At 39.0% G+C, this 26373-nt stretch overlaps 1 protein-coding gene across 1 annotated transcript; it reads right to left on the minus strand.

The window, feature by feature from the left end:
* Positions 1 to 830: 830 nt before the first annotated feature.
* Positions 831 to 24424, minus strand: YME1L1 (YME1 like 1 ATPase). Its single transcript, XM_061350963.1, has 19 exons — positions 24124 to 24424; positions 20874 to 21005; positions 18713 to 18875; positions 16605 to 16703; positions 14914 to 15023; positions 13638 to 13788; positions 13434 to 13541; positions 12607 to 12689; positions 11697 to 11787; positions 10997 to 11149; positions 9633 to 9765; positions 8375 to 8437; positions 7601 to 7713; positions 7077 to 7232; positions 6201 to 6352; positions 5217 to 5343; positions 5044 to 5117; positions 3813 to 3899; positions 831 to 2696 (listed from the first exon to the last, which is right to left on the minus strand). The coding sequence occupies exons 1-19, from the start codon at positions 24151 to 24153 to the stop codon at positions 2553 to 2555; spliced, it is 2169 nt and encodes a 722-aa protein (XP_061206947.1). The 5' UTR covers positions 24154 to 24424; the 3' UTR covers positions 831 to 2552.
* Between the last annotated feature and the right edge of the window lie 1949 nt (positions 24425 to 26373).

The raw sequence follows: 26373 nt of genomic DNA on the forward strand, positions 1-26373 counted from the left end.
TTTGCAGAGATAGGCTGTAGGTGATAGAACTTGTGTGAACCTCCTGGGTGACAATGACAGCAGAAGCTGTGCCATGGCATGACCAGGCAAGGATTCATTCACCAGAGAGAATCACACCCCGAGGTCAAAGTGGAAAAGCAATTCAGGTTTAAGCTTCATAAACTCTACTATGCTCACCAGTGACAGCCCATCCTGTAACATGTCAATAGAACAGAGGAGCTCTCACTGAGTAAGAGCTAAAACTGTAAGAGGTAGTCAGGATTACAGTCAGCAGCATTACATTTCCAGCTTTATTTCCAATTCTCTACCTCCTGCACCACCACCACCCCCATCAGTGCAGAGGGAATGGGGGTTGTGGTCAGTTCATGATGTCTCTGCTGCTCCTTCCTTCTCAGAGGACTCCTCACACTCTTCCCCTGCTCCAACACAGGGTCAGTCCCTCTTATGGGAAGACAGTTCTCTTCAGCTCCTGAATGCACCTGAGACCACCAGTGCCTAAAATAGGCAAGTTTCTTTGAAACCCCACAGACAACACATGCACAGAACTATGCAGCTGCATTACTGAGGTCTAACTTACTTTTCTCCTTCAAAAGCTTCTTGCTATATGCAAGTTAGACATCACTGACTTCCACCTCAAACCAGATCATCCAATACAGGTTTTGGTGACTTCAAAAGTGAGAAGTTTTTTTACTTTTGTTTCTAAATGCAGATTCACATTACTTAGCTGGAAAGATCCCATTCAAGTCCCACTATTGAAGCAGCAATTGCAAAAAGATTTGAATTTCTAGGGAGAACATTCCCTAGAAATCTAAGCAGAGAAAAGTGCAATTTGGCTGTCATTCTCAAATTTATTTACAAGTTCAAATGTTTCACACACCTCAATTTACACAGTAGCAAACTTGGTATTACATTTTATAGCCACTTACAGGGAATAAAAAAACCCCAATATGCATAATTAAAATTAACCTTTATTACTTCAAAAACAGATGCCAAATATGTGGTATATTTCTGTTGGCATAATCCTAAAATACATGTACAACTGTAAGTAGTCAGCCTAGACATTTGGTATACTGGTTTATAACATTCGGTTCTCCCACACTGCACTGGGATGTCACTAGTAAGCTGACAAAAATAGGCAAATATAAAGTCATCCTGGTTTTGAAGGGGAAAAAAAGAAAGCATGTGCTTTTACTAAAAAACTAGGTTATAGTCAAGCATTACACTCAGAAAACTGTAAAATACTATTACTTCTAGTTTTAAGTGTAGCTACCAATTTCCATTCACATTTATTGGCACCAGCCCAACTATTTTAATGTCCAATATGGTAACCTCCAACATCAGTACACTCATAAAGGCCCTTTCTGCAACAGAAGTCTACAATTAACTGTGCAGAAGGATTATGACCAAGATGTGTTACTCCTAAAAACCAATTCCATGATACCAGAATAATACTGGCATATGATTGCTCGCAATCACTTCCACTTGATTGGAAACTGCTTTGTTTTCAAAACCTTTTTGTTATCATCTTAGGAGTTCCAGAGTTTTCTGTAAGGGTTGAAAGACACAGTTTTTCCCCCTACCTCTATTGCAGAACAGAGCTGGGAATGTTATTTGAAACAACACATGTTCCAAACATTTTCCAAACTACTCTTCAGTGAGCAATATTACACCTTGAAAGAACTCATCTGTTGGATTATCAAACGCCCATACATAGTATTAGCAGAATTTAGTTCTGCAGAATCTCCAGCAGTGTAAAAGCACTGTCATCAAAGCACTGTTATCCATTTACTGCAGTAATAAAAACTCTAAGACTCTTGTCAGCAGCACATCAGAGGTCACAGCTACTTCTCTTATCCCTGCCATGGTTCTGCTCAAAACATGGTCCAGAGGCTTAGCCACATTTAGCCTGTTGATTTTGCATTACAGATTCTCTCCCTGCCATACATGTGTGTATTTTAACCCCAAGAGCACTGAAAACACAATCATAACGGTTGTCTAACATGAAGACAACTCCCTTTAACAGAGATGCACTGTGTAGCCGCCTCACTCTTAGTCGATGCTTTGTTGCCTAAGAAGTCTTTAAAAGCGACCTCTAGCTTCAGAGTATGAGCATTAGACAGACTAGTTAACGAATCAATCTGTCACACAAACACTACACAGCGAGTATTGTGGGGTATCACTTCAAACACACACGCAGCAGCATGACCCAAGCAGCTCTGCCAAAACACACCAGTGTATCTGCACGTTTTTATTCTCAGCTTCAACACATTTGACTGAACCAGAACACTGAATTCAACCCTGAGTTTTATCCTCCTGAATAACTTATTGTGGGAAGAGTAGCAGGACCAGAGGATGAGGAACTTGCTTTATTCTGTGTGTCTTATTTTGATGAGACACAACAAACAGATGAGTAACAGAAGCTCACAAGAGACAGAATATTAAAAAATTGCTAATGCCGTACACATCAGGAAGGGAAAAAAAGGCTCTATGCTGTGTAAGACTACTGCATTGCTAGATGTACATTCTTCAAATTATCAGTATCCCAGAAGTTATCATCTTACTTCTAGTTTTTTTCCCTCTAGAACAATTTGGATTTCTTTGGCATCCAAAGTCTCGTATTTCAATAAAGCTTCTGCTAAATTCTTGTGTTCTTTTGCATGGGTCTTCAGGATGTTCTTTGCTCGCTCATACGAGTCCTAATATTTGGGGGGCAAAATGGTGGAAGGAGATTATGAGAGTTTAGAACAAAAAGAACAGCAAGATTCCGCTTTAAACATCATTTCTAGCTTGAAACAAGCATCTGAAGTGCATATATTCATAGCTAGCACAGCTCTTCTCTCAAAGATTTAAAATCTAGCTGGCATAAAGCAAAAAAACCCAAACAACAAATAAAAAACACCACCACCACACTTGGTGACACCTTTGCATTTTGCAGAAGTAGGGACTAAAAATAAAATCCTGAGAATAACCTTAGTACATACAACTTAGAAAAGACTTACTAGATTTCAAAACTTGCCGATTGATGTATTTGATTTTACATTATAAGCAGTGTTAAAGTATTCAAGGAATGTTCCTCAAAGACTCTAATTTTTAAGTTTATGAAACTCTCAAAGTATTAATATGTGCTTTTAGAAAGATAAAAGATACCGAACGAGTTACCAGTTGCTGCAAGGGGATGCATGCTGCCAGCATTACCAGCTTCAACTTTAACTTCTAGTTCTACATAGATGGCTCTTAAGTGACCAAGTCAGTTCAGAAACAGCTACAGCAAAAAGGTGTTACTAATTTAAACGTTACGAAGAAACAGTTCTCCTGCCTGTACCAGCTCAGATTACTAGAACAGTCATCTGGAAGTTCTGTGGTTATTGATGCCAGAAACTTCCCCAGGCAGCTGGTACTGACCACTGCGAGGAACAGGCTATTGGAAAAGGCAACTCTCTGACCCAATATGGCCACTCCTGTGATTCTATACCAAACCATCTAGCTGCAAGTTATGAAACGTGGGAGTAACACAAAACATTCTCATCTGTTCTAAAATATTTTATAGCTGTTTTTTTCCTATGAATTGAATAGGAAAAATACAGATCCTGACCAAACATAAGAGGAAGTCTTCAAGAGCATATTAAAGAACGTAACACCATTAGCTTGTTTCTCACCACTTGTCCATGACAATAACCAAGAAGTTTTCATATGCAGGGATTTAAATTTGAACCTGCATTAAGTAGGTGTGAATGCTTTCATCCACCTGTTTATTTTCACCAGTACACATTTACCAAATGAATGTATCAGAGTGAAGGAAGAGAGAACCTTACCCGTAGAAGTGTTCTTACTTCCTGTTCAATTGCAGATTGAGTTTCAGGGCTAACTTTCCCCGCATCAGTATAGGTCATAACACCAAGCTAAACAACAACAATAAATACCTTTATCTTGCCACTATTGCAGTAACACACATAAGATACTGTTAGAGCTTCATCACCTATTGTTTCTATGCGCAAAGTCAGTTGTATGCTTGTTGAAGTTGTCGTGGTTTAACCCACAGCCAGACAGCTTGTTACCCACTCCCCCCCTTCTTGCCCTCCCCCTACTCCTGGGGACGGAGAGGAGAATCAAAAGAATGCAACTCCCACGGGTTGAGATAAGAACAGTTTAGTAACTAAGGTATAACACAAATCACTACTGCTACCACCAATAATAGTAATGATAAATGAAATAACAAGGGAAGAGAATACAACACCCCATCACCAGGCGACCGATAACTTGCTCCCCCCAGCCCGACCAAGCACCACCGATACCTCCTCCAACCCTGCAGTCCACCCTGTCCTTCCGGCTAACTCCCAGTTACATCCTGGGCATGACGTGCTGTGGTATGGAATACCTCTTTGGTCAGTTTGGGTCAGGTATCCTGTCTCTGCTTCCTCCCGGCTCCCCCCCCTCCCTGGAAGAGCATGAGGCCCACAAAGTCCTTGGCCAAACCAAAACATCATTGTTTTTCAGCTCTGTTCCCAGCTGAAAGTCAAAACACAGCCCTGCACCAGCTACCAAGAAAGAGAAAAATGACTGCCACTGCTAAACCCAGGACAAAGTGCTTGTAACAGAAGCAAAACAAGAAGCCTATTCATCAACTACATTGTCAGTACAGAGTTCTATTTCAACAGGTCACAATACAGAACCTGATTAAGTATTTTCTTATTAAAAAAAAACAAAACAAAACAAAATCCTATTAATGCTTGGGTGGGTAATAAAGATGACTAAGTAAGATTCTTTTAGAAGTCTAGAAAACTCATCATTGGTGTCCCAACCCTCAAGATAATCCTCTATTCCAAAAGGTTTCATTTTATTGTAAGTATTTTCTGCAGACATTAGTAACTTCCAAGGAAATTCTGAGGTGAAGATTTTGCAGGGTAATTTTTAAACTGTCAAAGGTTTTCTAGTTGAGTTCTCTATAGCAGGGACAGTCAGAACTACTTAGTGTCTCTGATCACCGACAAACAGGCTTTCAGTTACAGAACATTCATTCAAATATTTAAGGACTGCTGATACTACCTTCTCGCTCATTCCAAATCTAGTCACCATCAGTCTGGCAATTTTAGTAGCATTGTCAAAATCACTGGAAGCACCTAGATAGAGAACAGATGTAAGTTATGTTACTGAAAGCAAGTTAAACATGCCAGTCCACAGTTTTGATCACAAACACTTTTAACTACCAATCAGCTGACCTGTTGTGATGTGATCACTTCCAAATATGAGTTCTTCTGCTACTCTTCCTCCCATACAGACATCCATCTGTGCAAGCAGCTGGGATCTAGTTTCACTCCATCTGTCATTTTCTGGGAGCAAAGACACCTGTAAGATTTAGAACAGTGGTCAGGTAACAACAAATGGAAGAAATACTGAAATAACCTGAAAAACATTCTTGTTTATATCCAAAAACAGATACAAAGGCTTTCATGCAACAGTTTGAATGCTCTGGGCCTGCTACTAATCTGCACACTCATCAGATTTGCTTGGAGGTGCTTAGTCTACCAGCTGAAATAGCCTCCTACAGGCCACAAGCACCACTTAAAATTAAGCAACTTAAACCTACAACCAGAAGAAACAGAACAACCTATTCTGTTGATTTCTCCTTACTCCCTACACTTGTATTGAGCACAAATGCACTTGCCTGGAGGATTCAGGCCAATGGCTTTCTTTAACTGAACTTAATTAACATTACCTTCAATAAAGTTCAACAGAAACAGACATTAGAGGTATTTTTCTGTTCAAATGCTTGACACAATAGAGAAACTTAGGGATATCTATGCTAGAAACAAGGTAGGTAACCAGTTAGATTTAGAAAAAGCCACACTGGGCAAAGAGTAACTTGATACAGGATGTCTGTGTTAAAAGTACAGTTGAGCAATGCTTTCCAGTTCTTTAGAAGTTCTTCAAAGTTTCGCTGTTGGGAGCTATTTGAACTGCAGCAGAATCAGGCACACTTTTACTCCTTTCCTTGTATATATGAACTATCATACCACCACAGGCTACTTAGAAATGGAGGAAGAATGCTTTCTCCATCACACAAAAAACATCACTAGCAGGTTTTCCAAGAGACCGTTCATAGCCAAGTATTTCAATATACTACAGTCTGCAATAACATAATTACAAGAAATATCATTGCTGGCAAATTCTTCACCAACATCAAAACAACATAAAGTACTCACATGTCCAAGTGTTGTTCCTCGTGTCATGATTGTAGCCTTGTTGATAGGCATTGCATCTTTGGTGTAATATGCAATGATAGCATGCCCAGATTCATGGTAAGCAGTGATAGTTCTGTTTTTCTCATCAATTTCTACACTTCTACGTTCAGGTCCTTTAAAAGAGGAACATAAATAAACTTCTCTCTTACAGGTAACCACCGCAGTCCACACTTCACATACAATCACATTACATACACTCAAACAGAGTACGAAGAAGCTGAGGAACAGCATGCAAGCAAAATTAACACTCATTAACTGCAAATGTTTATGAGTAGGATTTTAATGTCTAAAATACACCCTAGAAACAAGCTGCTTTTAAAGGAAAAGGTTCAAAATGCAGTTTAAGTATCTGAGAAAAATCCATTTCTCCTCTCAAGTATGAACAGACCAGATTTTTAGTGTGTATGCCTCAGATGTTTTAGTTGTGTGTTATCATGTGACAAGCTAATAAAACAGACGTTCCAGGTTTCTGGTCTTCTATTCTCCCCTTTAGGAGTAAGTAGGGGAAGGTTAAGAAATGAAGCCTGTGTCTTCCACTATGAAGCACAACATGCAGCAAGTCTGATAAAAAAAAAAAAAAGAAAAGAAAAAGGCACAAAGTCTTAAAGAATGAATTCTGTATTACATTTTACATACTACTCTCTGGTCTCAAAAGGTCCTATTCAGAATTAGTTACCAGAAGACTTGTTTGTTTAACAAAAACAAAAACAAACCCCCAAACAGAACACCAAATTAAAAAGACAACAGCATAAAAACTCTTTGTCTGCAAAAGTCTTAATCATACAAGAAAAACCCTGTGTAGTGTAACATATATGTGTCTTTTGTATAAAATCCTACCCATTAGAATTTTGTCCTTGGAGAATTCTAGTTCTTTCATGGTTACCATATCTTTTCCATCAACAGCTGCCTTTAAGGCAGCTTGATTTACAAGATTTTCAAGCTCTGCTCCAGAAAATCCTACTGTGCCTCGTGCAATTATTTCCGGATCTACAGCTGTGGAGAAAAACAAAGTTGTCATAAGGTCCATGCTCCTCCTGAAAAACTTTGTATCGTGAAGATATATCAAGAAATTATCAAATTTTAAGCAAAAATCATGTTCTAATAAAAACAATGAGTTAAATAGAAAATGTTCAGCTTTAGAAGAGCTGAAGTCTAATTCTTAAAACACAGTGAACTGCTGGAGACTAGAAAGAAATACCGCCTCAACAAACTTGTAACACTACACACCAGGCAATTTTTGTATTCTGCATTGAGACACGCAGTAAAGCCACAACTGCTGGTGGAATAAGGACTAATACATGAATGGGCTGATCTACTATAACGATTGTTACATAAGGTATCACAGTAAAGTATTTACTTACATGGATCATACTTTATTTTATTAAGGTACCACTTCAAAATTTCTGTACGACCTCTTACATCAGGCTTGGGAACAGTAACTTGCATATCAAAGCGACCAGGACGTATTAAAGCACTAAGGGAAAAGACAATTTAACACACTTAAAAATGCTGCAGTAAGGTGTTACTAACACATTTAAGGAACAAAAATCCATCTGATATTTCTGAAGACATCTACACAGACTATGTCTGGTGCGTAAATGCAACAAATACATTTTTCTTAACTTTTTGTAAAAAGACAGATGAAAAATGTATACTACCAACCCATTCTAAAGGGTGTTTTGGGTTTGAAAAGTCTGCATTGTGGACAAGGAATGGCGCTGATCAACTTAAGCAGAAAAGCTTCCAGAAATTTTAGGTGTTTTCTTCATATTTAACTAAACAACCTTTTACATATCCCAAACTGGTCAATACACATCATTTTTAAGAGGGGAGAAAAAATCAGCTACAGGACATTGAAGCAGGTTGCCCAGAGCAGAGCCCAGACAGTGGCTGCTCCAACCTTGGCAGTATTCAAGGCCAGGCTGGATGGGGCTTTGAGCAACCCAGTCTAGTGGAAGGCGTCCCTGCCCATGGCAGGGGTTTGGAACTAGATGGTCTTTTAAGGTCCCTTCCAACCCAAATCCTAATTTGATTATCATACACAATTTTGGCAGTGTTTTGGGGGGGGTTGTTTGTTTGGTTGGTTGGTTTTTTGAATACATACTCTGTAAAAATTATCAATTCATTATACTCACTTATCTAACGCTTCAGGGAAGTTTGTTGCACCAATGATAACAACACCTTCATTAGGTTTAAAGCTGCATGGAAAAAAAAAAAAAGGTAAGAATTTTTTTGTTTTGGAGACAGAATTTACAACTTTTTTTGTCAATAACTTATTCTATTTCTTTTTCAGAGAAGAGATTCAGAGCAGCCCTGTGGAGAATGACCTGGGGTGTTGGTAGATGAGAAACTGAATATGAGCTGGCTTCAGTGTGCACTTGCAGCACAGAAAGCCAACTGTATCCTGGGCTGCATCAAAAGGAGCGTGACCAGCAGGTCAAAGGAGGTGATCCTACCCCTTTATTCTGCTCTTGCGAGACCTCACTTGGAGTATTGTGTGCAGTTCTGGTGTCCTCAACGTAAAAAGGACATGGAATTGTTGGAACAAGTCCAGAGGAGGGCTGCAAGGATGATCAAGGGACTGGAGCATCTCCCATCTGAAGACAGGCTGAGAAAGTTGGGGCTGTTCAGCTTGGAGAAGAGAAAGCTGACTGAAGACCTCATAGCAGCCTTCCAGTATCTGAAGGGGGCCTATAAGGATGCTGGAGAGGGACTCTTCATTAGGGACTGTAGTGATAGGACAAGGGGTAACGGGTTAAAACAGGGAAAGTTTAGATTGGATATAAGGAGGAAGTTCTTTACTGTAAGGTTGGTGAGGCACTGGAACTGGTTGCCCAGGGAAGTTGTGAATGCTCTATCCCTGGCAGTGTTCAAGGCCAGGCTGTAGAGAGCCTTGGGTGATATGGTTTAGTGTGAGGTGTTCCTGCCCATGGCAGGTGGGTTGGAACTAGATGATCTTAAGGTCCTTTCCAACCCTAACTATTCTATGATTCTATGATTATTTTGGATGACCTCAACTAGCCAGTCAAAAGCATGGTATCAAACAATATGCCATCCAAGCATAACCAAGTTCAGCCCAGCAACCAGTTAAAAGCATATCTGGATCCAAGCTGAACTTCTTCCTTTAGATATAGAGCTAACCTAAAAAAAATGAGCAATTATATAAAATAATTGCAGTTATTGTGCTACTACAACTCCAAAGCTTTCACACGCTTTACAGTAAGGCCATTAATGCTACTGTTGGCAGTACTAGAAAGTGGTCCTAAAAGCATCTTTAATTTCTATTCTTTAAAGCATTAAAAAAAAAAAATTACAAAAAGGAAAAAAAATTCACCCCAAAATTCAAAATAGTCAGTCAAGGACCTTCTGTGCCCTCAGAATCCCTATATTTACCCATCCATTTCAGCCAGAAGTTGATTAATGGTCTGTCTTGAATAGGGATGCATTGGAGATTCAATTCTCTTCCCACCAACAGAGTCCAACTCGTCGATAAATATAACACATGGTGCATTTGCTTTTGCTTCCCCTGACAGAAGAAAAACAGCAGAAGGACAATTCAACCACACAAAGAGTGTATCTTAGGACTTAAGATTCTACTATTTCTATTACACTGGGATTATAAAAAGTTCTATTTGATATCACCAGAACTGTCCTGATTTTAGCCTAAAAAAATATTCAATCTATTTCTTAAATGAAGTGATGCAAAGAGAGGCAAGGTTCTTTATCTCTACATCAGCTTATTGTTACTGTGCTACCAGACATTACTACTAAAATAGGTACAGAAATTTATTGTATTTTGCATCCGCTCCCGACAGCGGCGTATTTCATGGGCTTGGGTAGACAGCACCGAGGTATTAAATAACAAGAAATGTGATGGTATTAAAAATATAAAATAAAAAAATGCAATTATAAACTTTAAGACCAATGACAGATACATGCATACCAGGATGCAACTCATGCTATCCTGCCAGACATATCCGTAAAATATTAATGTACAAGTCAGTCATCTAAACCTCTGTAGTCAACAGAAAGTAATGCACACTTAAAAGGTGCAACACGCTACAGTCTGCATCCCCTTTCACGTGAAGCAAGTCACATTTCTTCTACAAATGGAAACTAGTTTCCTACATTGGATATGCCTGACACCATCAATCTTCCATTTAAGAGAAAATTGGATTCCCCCCCTCCCCAGTAATATTTATGTGCATGCTTCAAACATAAAGCCTCTTCTGTTAAGGTTAATTTGAGAAGTTTCATTATAATGACCTTCTTAGTCTGGGCCCATTGATGGGTGTGAGAAAGGACATCTCAGCCCAGTGCTACACTGTGATGCTGTAAAGTCCCCATACAGATTTAAAAAAAAAATAAAAAAATTAAAATAGGAGGGAAGTAACCAAGCAAGTTAATGTTTTTATTTTAAATTTACAATTAAATTCAAATTTACAATAATTTACATATGACAGTAAGTAAATTACAACATAAATTATTCCATTTATTTTATAGGACACTGCATTTCTAATTAAATTACTTCTCTCTGGGAGTGCTGTAACATCAGTTGTAATTTTTGCTGTAATTTTGCCTGACGGGCAAGATTCTGCAGTTAACTCATGCTCACAGAATTCTGAGATCTACCTCCACAATTAGTATTTTATTAGCCTCATACCCTACTGTTCAGTAACCAGAACTGTACCTTATCAACACTGAACACTTAATCTCGCATGTGAAAACACTTCAAAACCACAGAAAATTTAACTTACTGAATAGGCTTCGGATGCGACTGGCTCCTACACCAACAAACATCTCATCAAACTCTGATCCAGATGCATAATAAAAGGGAACATCAGCCTCACCAGCTACAGCCCGTGCAAGAAGAGTTTTACCCGTACCAGGCGGTCCAACTAACAGAATACCTGAAAAGACAAACAAAACCCCAAATAACAAAACCACCAAACCCACACAGTCTTATTACACAGGTACTGTTTCTTCGATGCATTAAGGGAAATAATTTACACTTGACTTCAGAAAGCTTTTAACATCCCTTTTCAGATACTGCTCATCACTTGCCATCTGAAGAATCTTCCTATAACAAATCTAGACACACGATGATCCATATTCAAGCAGACTTGTAAAGCTATCAAAGAGAATAATTCAGGCTTCTGTATCCATTAATAAAGAAGCTTTCACAACTCTTTGAGGATTCATTTGTTCCTCAAGTATTTTAAACAAACAAGGAAATCCACTACGCATGTCTAATATTATTTCAGCATTTTTCCAGATCCAAGATAAATAAAACAGTAGTATTTAGGCCCATTTTGGTTATATACTTTTCTGATTCTCTAACTAAAGGAAAAAACATCCAGAAGTTAGGCTGTAAATCAGTCCTTCAGTATAGAACAAAGCTACAAAGACAGCCACAGTGGCATATGAATTTTACTTCTGCTGAGAATGAATTCTTACCTTTTGGAAGTTTACCTCCCAGTACAGTAAATTTATGTGGGTTTTTCAGGAATTCCACAACTTCTTGCAATTCCTGTTTAGCTTCTTCAACCTACACATAAAAAACATGCCACAAAATATAACCAAGCATTTCTAAAATAAATGCGTTTTGTAGGCAAGTTTTGTATTAGAGACTAAGTCTCTAATTGAGTATTGATCAAAAATACACATCAGAAAGAGGAGAAAAAAGTGTACCACAGAATTTCTCTGGATACCAAATGTCCACGAATTTAATTCAATCTATTTCCTAGAACTGTTCATAGGAATCAAGAAATACTGAAGTTGTTAATACTGAAAGAATAACCAAACAGTTCAAGATCAGATCTGACCAACAAGATAAATACAGAATCAAAAATACTACATGAAGATTAGTCCAATTAGTTAAAAAGAGATTAAGTCTATTTGCCAAGGGAAAGGAGAGGGGGAAGTCCTCATTTGGCCACTGACAGCCAAAGAACAGCTGAATAAAAACGATAAAGCTATCCCATCAGCAGTGACGTGGCCACTTTTTTTCTGGGAATCTCTCTATCTCCTGTCCTAACATCAGAAATCCAAAAGAGATGGTACTAAGAAAGAAATGATCAAATGATCTTCTTGTACTGGTCAACCTGCAAAAAACAGATTAACATGGATACTTATGGCCTGACTTTTGCTATTCTAACCTTTAAAAATGCAATTCAGCAAGTCAAGAATGCACTTTATAAGGTATAAAATGCCACAAAGATACCAGATAGAATGGTTAAAACCCCCCTTCATCTTGGGTGGTCAATATATACCAGGCTTCTGCTCACACAAAGTTTCATGAACAGAGTAAACACTCTTCAGGCTGATAATGATTAGTTAAGCAGAAACTCAAGACTTCTGAACTTACCCCTTTTACGTGTTCGAAGGTGACATTTTTCAACTGGATTGGATCAACTGCAGCATCGAAGATACTTGATGTTCGGAAGCGTACTGATAGCAAACAGCAGATGATAAACAACAAATTTACACAAAGTCACTTTATTCCAAGATGAAATTTGCACTTGAATGCATATCACCATTAAGCCACTAATTTTACACCTGCCCTTTTAACAGGGCATGTTTTCATTTACAAGTGTCCAGCAAGAATTAAGATTTATTTAAACAAAAAAAAGGAAAAAATATTTGTAATTTATTCAGTTATGTCATTAGTCATCTGTAGCACAGAAAGCCAGAAGCTTTCCCTCAGTGTTTCTGCACATAACCTTTCTTTGAGACCCAAGCTGTAATTTAGCATGAAGTTGAAATTCTCTATGTTAGTTCAGCATTTGATCATTCCACTATTCCCAACAGGTTTCTAAGATGACAATTTGGCCTGCAATTACCTAGTTGCTATAAACTAAGCTGTGATTACAAATAAAAACCAAACTGCTGACCTAGGTAACACATCAGCTAAATTCAAGGACAAACACGTAACTGGTGAACAGTCTGACAACTTCTCCATCTGGTTCCATGTAATTGTTTTACCAAAGGAACTGAAAAAATTATACCAAAAGACAACTTTTTGTCTCCATAAACGTTTTGGTACACCACTGTCTGAAAGGCTGTAGACAAAAGCAGCAAACACCTCTTCCCTGTTATCCTAAAACTATCATAATCAAAACACGTTTAATTTGTGCTAAGCCTGCTAGAAGTAACAACACAACAGAAACAATGCAGGAAAAAAAGTTAACTAACCAGCATCAGAAAAGGAACCTTTCCCAGGTAAAAATGATGAATATATAGCAAGGTAAAAACAAAGAACAAAAAGAAAGAAAGAAAGCAAACGTGATCTTCTCAAGGAATCTGTAAAAGAAAACAAACAAAAAAAAGTTTTAATACAGGCTGAAATAAACTACTTTCGGAATGCAAAGACAAAATATATGAACTAAAACAACTTACCAAGTGTTTTTTGCAGGAATACCTGTGCTTTCAAAAAGCCTTCTGCAAAACCAGTTTTAAAAGCATCCTGGTGTGCCTCTGGGATGTTTTTTGTTTTCATTAGCGCATCCAAATTTTCAACATCAATCCTGCGCTTTCTCAGGATAAAGCCCTGAAACATTTTCCACATTAGTATGCACCAAGTTTTGATACATAGTTAATTTGCTACCTGGTTAGCATGGGTGAAAAAAAAAAAAAAAAGGCACATAATTCAGGTGCTATGGGGTTAGTTAGACGACACAGGGCTGTAGTTTGAGTGTGGAATCACAAAGGCTCCCGCAGGGGCACCCCGAACAGGTCTGAGCCCTCCTGGTCAGAGCCCGGTTTCAAACAGAAAACACAGCCAAAGGCAGATATGTACACAGCTAGCTTTGTATACGGGATACACTGGGAGTTATCAGCTTAAGCTTTTTGCTTCATTAAATCAACTTTAAAAGTGTCTTTACAAGTATAGCTTTGACAGATCCTAATACATCTCATATGCCCTAATAAATTTAAGACTACTACTGAATGGAGCTAGCTCTGGTTTATCTTCACCCACAGTATACCTAGACCACAGATGAAATAAAATACATACGCCTAGAAGAAGGAAGAGTTCAAAGCTAATTTACACACAAAAGTAAGATAAAATGTTTTAACTAGCCTGACTTCTGTACAACCAATTAGGAGCAAAGATTATTTCAGTTAACTTGGTTTATTAAGTCCTCTGCTACTCCAAGCCTGAAGTCATCTGCCAAACTAAAAGTATATAAGTGAGTTTGTAACTTATAAACCCACCAAGTTTCAGATTTTTGTATCTTAAAAATATACTAGCCGCAAGTAATGATATTTTCTATTCTGAAAACATCAATCACATGCTGAACTGCTTAAAAAACACGTGTTCTTGTACGTTAAACTAACTGTATTTCTGTTTAAACAAACAGTTTCACTCCAAGCTACTTTTAAAAGCTACAAAAACAGAACACAAAGAATTTTATTTCTAGAATTTAAAACTGAACCTACGGAAAGTACTCTCCTAAAAAAAATTCAAATAATCTTTAGAGTGGTGATATATGAAGCAAACCTGTGTATTGGTAAGAAAAAACAGTACACTGACACTAGCTCAAGTTTCAGAATTAGGAATTTTTTTCACACAAGTAAAAAAAAAAACACCCCTGGTAAACTGTGAAGGTTTGTTCAAGAGAAACAGATGGCCTGAGTAACCCCAAACCAACTTCATAACATTATTTGTATTTACCTTCAGAATTGAAGAAAGTGAACTTTTTGTTTCTGTGAATTGTTCGGATGTTGACTGCAAGCGTCTTGCTCTTGATCTCAAAGTCTTAAAGTTCCGTGTTTGTATGTAAACTTAAAGTAGTAATAATAAAAAAAGTTAAAAATTATCCACTACTACCGCTAAAAAAAGGCCTAAGAAATTTCAGACACTATTACATGAAAAATACTATCATGACTGAACTGAATATAATCTTCCCAATATATCCATATTAAAAAGTGAAAAGAACTGCAAACAGAAATCTGTTTAAGACGCCTGACCAAAAAAGCAAGAACAGGAAACTGTATGAAAGACACCTCTGTATTTAATAGTTATAACTGGATAAATAAACCAATAAATGTCAGTACTGTAAATGTACAGTTAAGTAACTGTGAACCATGCCTGTAAGCTGAAATCACAAGCAAAATGCTGACTGCTTCACTATATTTTTCTCATATATTTCTTTGTTAAAATAATCGTGAGTTCATGCAGTGAATTACAGGTAACTGGCTAATCCCATCACCATCTTGGGGAAAAGAAAAGGCATATAGGCAAATTAAACCCAGGCTGGCTGACAACCATGAAACATTCAGAAGTTAATCCAGAAGGATGGGAATGAAGTGTCCTATTCTAAGATAAGCTTTATCTAAAAGCTTAGCTGTGATGGAGATTTTATCACATAAACAGCAAAAGCTAAGAATATTTACCTTTTTTCACAACTACATTTTAAAATAATCACTAGTACCAGTGAACTACACAATTTTCACTACACCTTCTGTTACAGAACAGCACCAGACAAAAGGAACTTCCGGAAGTGATCTAGTCAAAGCCCTGTTCAAAAAAGCCCTAACTTCAACAGTCAGTCAGGTACTTCTGGACCTTGCCCAGCTCAGTTTTGAAAATCTCCAAGGATTAGTATAGTCCCAACACTCCAGGCCACCTGTTTCAGAATTCAGCCATTCTCATTGTGACAATTTTCCAAACAAGAATTTCCTTTGCTTTTACTTGTAATTGTTGCCTCTTCATCAAGATGTACAAGAGAAGGGCAGCTAATATGGCTCAAATATCATTTACATCATTCCTTGCCTTCTCTTCAGCTAACTTTAAAACTTTAAAGCTTCCCCTGTACTTTTGTCCCATCTCTGAGAGATAGGATTCATTTTGTCAGCATTTCTCTCAACCATAGGACACAAAACCAGACACAGTACCCAGATGTAGTATCAAAAGAACTGAATAGAGGACAACAGCTGAACTCCCTGAGCTCCTGATTATGTTCTTGTTAATGAAGCCCTGTTGCAACCCATCCCATCACACATCCAGAAATAGTTTAAACTAGTCATGAAGCATCTTAGAAAGTTCGTCTGGATGAATAACAGATTCAACATACTTACTGATTCAAAAGAAGTCAGCTCATTATCATCTTTTAAGAATATGAGCCAGAGATACTGTTATCTTTGAACAAGACTCTATAGTTACACAATGTTTACTAACTTAATTCTGGAAACATACTACTCAAATGCAAAAATACCTTCATCATTTAAAGTGTTAACATCAATATAAAGATCCCCTGGAAGTTTACAGTATTTCCTGAGTGATGCCTCTAAGACAAAAGTAAAAATACTTTCCCAGAATAAGCAGATACTATAGAGATTAACACCAGTGTAGTTGTTACATACCTGGCCAACTCCGAACATCTGAACAGAAGTTTTGGAGGGGATTAGGATGCTGTCTGTACAAACAAGATGAGCGCAAGACACTGAAAACATCCACAAAGCCTGTAAAAAGATGCAGCAAAATATAAATACACCCAATATTAAACAACAGCTAAACATTTCTTCTTCCAGAGGATATTAATTCTATTTTACTGTGGCCCTTCAGGCATCTGTAATTAAACTGTCATGAAGCTGAAGGACCAGCATTCAAACATTTAGTTCCAAAGGCTTTAAAGAACAGATCGCTCAGTGGCACTTTACAACAGGCTATGTATAAAGTATGAAAAAATTTTAAACTACACCAACTCTATACTTAATTGCACAGTCCTCATTCAATACAGAAGCAAGAAGAAACGAAAGAGGGCTGTCATTTATCTGTTGTACAGTTACCAACAGTTAAAAGAACTCATCCTCATTTAGCAGGTAAGAATTATTTAAGAAACACCAGAGACCTGGGGAGGGGAAAAAAATTGAGGCCAAGCCTACATATGCTGTCATCATAGTAATTCAGAAGCTAATGTAATCGTAAAAAGGGTGAGGGTTATTTTTTGTTTTATGTATTCTGAGAAAGTTATTACATCAATTAGCTATACCTAGGGTAGCAAAAAGAACCCTGAAAGTTCCCAGTATTTTTTTTTTAATTATATGATTGTAGTAACAGCTTACTAGCTACCAACTGAAATACTGAAGAACTATGGGAAGAAGAAAAAAGTATTAGCTGTTAATCCTACAATACTTTATATTCCATTATCTTCTATACCACTGCACACTGGCTAATTTAATTTAATGTGATTATGAACACATTAGTTTAATAAAACAGAAGCACTCTCCTGATTTCATGCACATGTATACGCACATCATGCATATATCAATAGTAACAGTCATTCATAGCCTGAAGTGTCACCTACACAAAAGTACCTTCTTGAAGATTTAGCATCTCCCTCGCCTGTGGCAGTTTTCCACCTATAACCTTGCTTTGACAACCAGTCCGATAAGCTTCCAGGTCAATCCAGCAAAGCTCTGAAGCATCTGCAAGTCTTCACATTTGGGAAACTGCCTCTGGGCTGTATTTTTTATGTCTCACATCACAATGCATTTTAATACTTCTTCTCTAATAGTAGCCCTGGGATATTATACTTCTTTTTCTCCCAACTGCAATACTATATAGGCAGTATCTCAAATATTAGCTATAATGCTTCTGTTTCCAACACATTCTTGAGCACCTACAATGGCCTTGCTTCTTGTATTTTAGATTAATCCCAACAGAGCATCTTTAACTGTTAAGGAACCATGCTTTCTTTATTTCACTAGTTAAATACTCTACATGGACTGTTAACAGTTTGCCACCCATAATTCCTTTCTAATTAAAGTCCTTGTGTAATGTTCCTTCAAGCAAAAAACCTTCTGTAAACCAGAGATGTTCATGACTGCGTTATGTTCTTCATCAGGCACTGTAGTGATAGGACAAGGGGTAATGAGTTTAAACTTAAACAGGGGAAGTTCAGATTACATGTAAGTAAAAAGTTCTTTGCTGTGAGGGAGGTGAGGCACTGGAACAGGTTACCCAAAGAAGTGGTAAATGCTCGCAGTAGTCAAAGCAAGGCTGGACAGAGCCTTGGGTGACATGTCTAGTGTGAGCGCCCCTGCCCATGGCAGGGGGGTGGAACCAGATGATCTTAATGTCCTTTATAACCCTAACTATTCTATGATTCTATGACTCTATGTTAGTGTATTAGTAAAATCTCATTTCTTCTACTTAGTGAAAAAATTCACAGGTTATCCTTGGGAGACAGTGCACTTGTACTACTGCTGAGTTCAGATAATGTTAACAGCAGCCAAATTCAAATCTGAATTTGGAGAAACAATTCCAAAATCCAGGCTGAATTTTCTCAAATTCCCAAGATTCAAAAGCACTAGAGACAACCTGTACACAATGCAAAACCACATTAATGCTATTTTTATTAAAGCTTTTTAAAACTCTCAAGTTATCTACAGCACGAGATTAAAGAATAACTGTGTTCACCTTTACAATTTATGTCCCGTTTTCATAAGCACTTTATTCTGAAACATACCATGCTTATTTTCAAAGAAGGATTCAGCAGAGATGTACGATGTATGCCACTGTGAAGAGACTTTGTTTTCTAGACAGCAGCCAGGAAGCAACCTGCTCACCAATTCTTTGAAATGGTTTGCTTTCAGGTCAGACAATCCCAGATCTCTTAAATTAAATACAGACTGAAAACAGAAATAAATGTTCAGAATTTACTCAAGATTACCTTAGGGGGAAAAGTTTAAGAATAACTGAGTTAACTTTTTGGCTCGATACAGCATCTTTATTTCACAGTTCAGACTGAAACAAAAATTTCTAAATGAAGATAAACAAATTAAAGGACACAATCAAAGAAAGAATATTTGCTACTGTCAGTACAGAATAACTTTTCCATTTGCACACACTGATATTTTAATTGTCACCATACATTTATGACAATGTGTTTTCTTTCAGATTTAGTCTTTTTAACACCATTCTGTCCCCTGATTGAAGCACAGAAAAAACACAACACTTCTAACTCTCTATACCCTTAATGATAGCGCAAATACAGTGTGAGGGGCAATGATGTACAGCAATAGCCACCCATTGTGTTTTTATTAAGTGAGCAAATAGCAAAATAACCCCCCAATCTCCTTTTTTTTATTCGTTTTTTTGCTATTCTTTTTGCAGCTAGTGCAGATGTAGTAGCAGCACAAAGACTGGATACTCTACCCAGAGTTAAAACCTTAAAAAGCCACAAGGTATGTAGACATACCATAAAAAGCAAAAGTTTCTACGGGGTAAAGGTAAGTACTAGGATATGGGATTTCCTACAAAGCAAATCAACTAACAAAAAAAAAAAGGATAGAAGGCACACACACTTGGGTTACTAAAGAAATAACCTCAATCAAAGTAATTTTACTTTTGTATTTTACAGATAGGAGAAAAACTCTTCAGGAAGAGCATGTTTTAAGAAACACATATTAGTTTGGACCCTTTAAAAAAACCTATCAGCATTTGATTCTTACACGTGGTTTAAAGGAATAGCTCAAACCTTCCTACTCCAGCTTAATAGCTGTCTGGAAAAGTACTGAAATGCTGGGGGGGTGGGGGGTGTTAAAAAAAAATTAGAGAAAATGTGCATTTGCTGTGACCCTTCAGAACAGGTTACTACTTCCAAACACATACTTAACTACGCAGCACAGAAGTCGCACTTTCTCAAATGACGGTTTTTGCCACAGTAATAGTTCAGCTTTATTTGCTCCAGAACCGCATTTACTATGTCAGTACTTGCTGATTTAATATTTGAACTTAACCTCTATTTAAACTTACTACAGTTTAACCAACTTGCTTTAAGAACTTCCATTTAAAATCCTTTGAGAGACTTTTTTAATTCTTATTTTTACACTTTTATCATGCTTGGAGGAAGCAAACAGGTGCACGATGAATCAGGAAAAAAAAAATGTGGAGATCCCTTTGTATTTAAAGGAGACTCTTGATGAGTAGAAAGACGAATATAGAACTGGATAAATGAAGCACATTTTTTGTTCTATTCAATAATCCAGATCTCCCACTGAAATAAATTTTTATCACCAGAAGCAAATAAGGGACCATGAAAAATTAAAAAAAAAAATTAAAAAAGCCCCAATGGAATCACAGCTTTGCACTTTCTGTATTTTGATTTTCAACATGAAGAACAAAAAATGCCTAATGAAAATTTAACATATTTTCATAGAAAATTAAGAATTCATGCATATACTCTATTTAACATCTTAAAAACCCTCAACATATTTTAAGTTACAGCCCTTTTTCTTACAAGCAATAATGAAACAAACTTTGCTGGAACTCAGTGAGTGAAAAGATAATAAGAGGTTTATTAACAGGAGTGTTATTGTTACTTCAGAGAAAGAAAACTTAAGTTGAAAGTGAAAACAAATCCCCTCCTCATTTGCAAATTAGTACCAAGACAAGTACTAGCTTTTTTTCTTGCTAATGAAGTACTGTATTTTTGTGGAATCCTTAATGAGAAAGCACGGACTAAAGTTCTGCCAAAAAGTTACCTCTGTGTGTTAATGTTCTGTTTCATTCAGTTACATTGCACTGTTTTATGAAGCAAGTCAAATACTAAATTTCCTTAAGCTAATATTATTCAGATTTAGTTCAGTTAAAAGCAAATCACCACTTTTCCCAAGGGTTTTTAGTACCTCACTCTTCTGAGGATCATGCTCTGGGGAAGTGTCCCTCTGAACAGGATGTACAGATGCTGTGCTGGTAGTAGTAGTGGAGCTTTTTGGTGAATGAAAGGCATTAATAAGGTGACTCAGAGGAACAGTAGCCTGGAAAGAGGAAAAAAAAATATCTTTTTAAAACTATTTAAACACCCACCCCCCCCATTCCAAACCCTGACTTATAATTGTACAATTTGTACACTGCCTTCCAACTGAGGACTTCATAATAAACCACATGAAGTTACCTTCAACACCACAGTGTCAGATGACACCTCTAAATGAAAAAAGCAACCAAACAAGAAAGTTAAGAAAGTTTACATATGCATGACAGATTAGCAGACCACAAAGCTCAGAAGAGGGAAAGAAAAGAAAAAAAAAAAGAAAAAAAAAAAAAAAAAAAGGCCACAATTCCTGATTTTCAAACATAAGCATGGTTTAAAGAAAGTAATTGCTAGATTTCAAAACAGCACAGTAGGTATAGATCAACACTTAAGAGATGCAAAGACTCCCCTTGATTTACACTTAAGCCAATGTTCAGTTACAAAAAAAGATAACTTCTTACTGCTATACATACATACATATACACTTCCTTCAGGATATTTTTCTATTTTTCCTTTTTTTTTAATGTATTACTTGTTTGCTGTGTTAGATACATACTGTTGCAACCAAGCAACAGAACAAAGACTGTTGATGTCTTTGATAAATATTACAAACTTAATTATTTCACAAAACAAAACCTTGTGAAAGGATGTTTTTTCCTTGTAGTCACCACGCTCCCATTAAGTCAATTAGCTAACATTCCAAATAGTTGTGTTTTCCTCACACAGCAATAAAAGAACACAAAAAAAGGAAACATAATCAATATGGGGAGAAAGAGAGAGGGAAAACAATAGCAAATTACTTCTACTGAAATGCCTGCAAGTTGGCCCCAACTCTTGAAATTAAAACCTGTTTACAGTTATTGTCACTTAGGCACTTCTCTCTGGAAGAAGTGTTCACTTAAAATATTCCTGATTAGTGATGTCTGCAAGACAAAGCTAAGATCGTCAGCCTGATAAGACTTCACATTCACAACACAGCACAGCCACAGAAGTAATGGTCTTTAAAATTAACAGAAAGAAACGGGAAAAAGGAAAAAATAGTAAATGAGGTACTCCACCTGTTTAGTAGAAGGCCTTAATTTCTGTTTTTAATATGAAATATTGTAGTATAATGAATTTTACATTATCCCTGGACAGATATCCAAGCAACAGATCTCATCAAGCTGGTTCCCTTGAACAGAAAGCTCAGTGCCTGCTTTTGAATAGCACAGAATCATGAGGATTTATCAACATCTCACTAATTCCGAGATCACCATTATTAAGTTATTACTGATTCCTGCATTATTTTCGAAACACGACATTTTAATTTATGAAGCAGTACTTTCATAACTGGAAATATCTATCTTTTTCCCTAAATTATACAAGGTATTCCCCAAAGTTTCCTGTTTTCCTTCCTTGGGATCTGACTTTAGCAAAATACCTAAGCATCAAACTATCCTATAGAAAGCATATGCGCACATCACAGTCAATTCTGCAGTTCACCAGCACTCAGTGACACCACCTGATGAATCAGAGTATAAAAGCCTAGATACACCATGTATCGGAGCTCCTACTCTAGCACATGACTATAGTGAATATATGGTTGTCTCCTTAGTTGCTGGTGCACTGCTGTGTTTTTTACTTTCAGCCTCGGAACAGCACTGATAACACCCATGTTTTTAGTTGCTGCTCAGTAATGTTTAGTCTGACCAAGGAATTTTTGAGTCTCATGCTCTGCCAGGGAGGAGGGGAAGCTGGGAGGAAGCAGAGACAGGACACCTCACCCAAACTAGCCTAAGAGGTATTCCATACCACAGCATGTCATGCTCAGGATGCAGAACTGGGGGCAGTCACCCGGAAGGGCTAGTTCACTGCTAGGTCGGGCTGGGTATCAGCTGGTGGGTGGTGAGCAGTTATATTTTCTTCTCTTGTTATTTCCCTTATCATTATTATCATTGGTGATAGCGGTAGTGGTTTGTGTTTTACCTCTATTACTGGGCTGCTCTTATCTCAACCCGTGGGAGTTACATTCTTTCAATTCTCCTCCCCATCCCTCTGGGAATGGGAAGAGAAAAGGAGGGGAGAGCAAGTGAGGACTGCGTGGCTGATTTACAACAGCTTAAACGGCAACAGTGGTACAAATAATTCCAACACTTCCAAAATGCCTCAATCTCATTACATGTCACAGAGTTGGGGTGCAACTGGGTGCTGGAATGACACCCAACCACAATATCTGACTGAGCCTCTGCCTATGGCAGAGGAACATCCACAAGAAATTCCATCTCTGTGTTGACTAGAGAGAAGATCAAGAGGTACAGTGCTGTGAGAAATGAAAACCACCTCAGAATTAATTGCCCAAAGTTATAATGAAACTCTTGGAGTTTGTACGGTAAAACCATAAAGCTTGCAGAGGTCGAAGCCAGCATGCCAACCACTAACCACACTGACATTTCACTATGCTAACAAAAGCAATTAACACATTCTCCACATCTGGCAAGAACAACGGAATTCCACTGTGAAGTAAGACTATCACATACAATCCCCCTAGCTCAAAACATAAACCACACTGGCTCAACTCAAAGTCCATAAACTCCACTAGTCCCATCAGACTCACTAATAAAAGATGACTTCCTGACTGCATCCAGACTGTTCTGTATAACAAATAACTGAGGGATTTTTCCTTTCACGAGCTGTTCCAATGCCTAAGCTTCCTTTTGGTTTTCACAACCACCCGTGACAATCAACAGCACAATTTAACTTCAGCTTTAATAACACGGCCAAAGGGCTACCTCCAGGCCACGTCTTCATTTCATATTTGACAAGCTTTTACGTTCGCTCTCCTCCATTTACGTACTTTTTTTCCACAAGATAAGAACCCTCGGCCACCGCAGCCCCTACGAAGCCCGCAGCCCCTACGAAGCCGGCAGCCCCTCGCTACGCGGCCCCCACACCCGTTCAACGCTCTCCAAATCTCCCAAAACGTGGCAGCAGGCTCTCGGCTCTTGAAGCCGAGGCCGCAGACCCGGGTCTCCCGAGCGCCTCCGGCCGCGAAATGAGCTCCCAATGGGAAGGGAGCCCCACGCCCGGCGAACTGCGCAAGGCCACGGGCCGAGACCACCGCCTCTACCCTCTGCCAGCCCCCTCACCTGAGGCTGCACGGTTGAGAACGAAAACATCCTCCTAGATGGGACGGCGGCGGCGGCGACCACAGGCGCCTCTTCCGCTTCCCAGCACAGACGTAAAGACTGTGCCCGCCCGTGAGTCTCCGCCGCTCAGCCGCTGTGGCAGCCGCCGCCGCCGCCGCCGCCGCCGCCAGCAAGCAGGCCCCGCACCTCCACTGCTCGGTAAAATGGCCGCCCCCTACGGCGGGCGGTGACAGGCCTGGAGCTGGCCCGGAAGGGGCTGGAGATGGTAGACCTTCCGGGCCGCCTCTCCCTGCCCCTTCCTTCCTTCCTCCTTCCCTCTCGTTCTTTGTCTCCCCGAGCAGCCGTCGCTTAGTAACCCGTGCTGTCCTGGCTACGCCGTGTAGAAGGTCTAACCATCAGTTACCGGAGGAGGCGGGAGGGGCAAATCATCCTCCCGGGCAGACCTGCCTGCAGGGGAAGCCGGCCGGCCGGGCCGGGTCAGCCCCGCGGGGTGCCGCTGTCGCCCGCGAGCGGTGGGGCGGCCAGAGCTGGCTCCTCACCATTCTTAACAAAGTGTGACAGGCGAGGAAGGGTGGCAGGCTGGGGACAGACAGCGGGACTGGGCACGGGGCGTGCTCAGGACTACCTTCCGCCAGACACCTCTGCAGAGAAGGTGGTGCTTTGGGCCCTAGGGACTCCTCTGGACCCCGCACACCAGGCAGCTGCTCAGGCCAAGGTTGGAAAGGGCGCAGCTGCACTGTGCCCACGCCAAGGCGTGCCTGGGGAGCTGCCACTGCAAGCACAGTGCTATGTGTCTACCAGCTTAGCCGGGCATCAGCAGGAGCAGCACCATCAGTGTAGCTGCTGCATGTGGATGTAAGAATATGTGTTATTTAGGTCACATCCCGTACAATCACTACTCAAGATGCCATCCTTAAGTACTGGAAATATTTTCAGGGAGTTAAGAGTATACCACGTGTAGGAAAAAAAAATAAAATAAATTGGAATCAATAACCTAAATACTATTATTCACATTCAGTTAAAATGTCATTTAAACAGACAGGCACATGCATCTATACAGGGCAGAATTTCGTCTGGTAATCATGCTTTTTCTATGCGTTGGACTATTTTTTTCCATGTGCTCTCCAATTATTTTGGAGGTTTGTTAGCATTTTCTTTCTTTCATCTGACTGCTCTCTTCCTTTTCTCACTGAAAGTGCTATCCCACACTGATTTACCACAATCTGGATCAGCACAGCCACAATGCTGCCTCCCCCTGCCTGCATGCACATCTCTTCTGTTCTAGCATTCTCGTGATCACAGTGATCATGAGCTAATTTGGCAGAAACCTCATCCAACAACAAAACCCTAAAAGGTGATGAACATTTATCTGGATCCACCCCATGAAGCAGTTTCCATGCAACTGCTGCCTCAAGGGAAGGGAGTGAACGCTTAGGTCTTAGGTCATCTCTTAGATGAGCTCAGTTGTAGCAGAACGCATGCTGCCCCGGGGGTAGAGTTTCACAACTGGAGTAACGTGATGTCGGCATGTGATGCCAACAAAAGGAGCAATAAATCAGTCCTGCTCCAAGCTGGGCTTCTCTGCTTAAAATTGCTGCCAAGGAGATACAGCTAAATTAATATACAGAGTTAAAGGACAAATACAGCCAGTGGTAACTTGTACTTAATACCAGTATAGAAAGCTACTTTAAAACGTATTTTTTACATTTGCTCATTAAATTGTACCTATTACTGGGATCTGTGGGGTTGATGCACTTTTTTACAAGCACAGCTATGGCCTCCCTGTGCAGTGTGAGATTTTAAGCAGTGATGGGACAAGGGGTAATGGCTTTAAAGTATCAGAGAGTACATTTAGATATTAGGAAGAAATTACTCATTGTGAGGGTGGTGAGGCACTGGCACAGGTTGCGCAGAGAAGCGGTGACTGCCTCAACTCTGGCAGTGTTCAAAGCCAGGCTGGATGGGTCTTTAAGCAACCTGGTCTAGTGGAAGGGGTTCCTGCTCATGGCTGGGAGGGTGGAACCAGATGATCTCTAAAGCCCCTTTGAACCCAAACCATTATCTAAATCTATGATTCTGTGTATTTTAAAGCAAAACAAGGGCTTGATGAGACTAACTAACTGTGTTAATAGAGATGCATGGCTCTGCACTGACTCTGTAGAGAGAGCTCTTTGCTGATGCAGAGACTGCAAGAGAACAATTCAGATTCACGTGAGTGAATCATGAACAACGTAAGTGCAGTAAAGCAAG

The sequence above is a fragment of the Neopsephotus bourkii genome, unplaced genomic scaffold (assembly GCF_033783945.1).
Source record: "Neopsephotus bourkii isolate Nb327-2 ecotype Australia unplaced genomic scaffold, CSIRO-AGI_Nbou_v1 NB_53, whole genome shotgun sequence".
In the NCBI taxonomy this organism is placed as follows: domain Eukaryota; kingdom Metazoa; phylum Chordata; class Aves; order Psittaciformes; family Psittacidae; genus Neopsephotus; species Neopsephotus bourkii.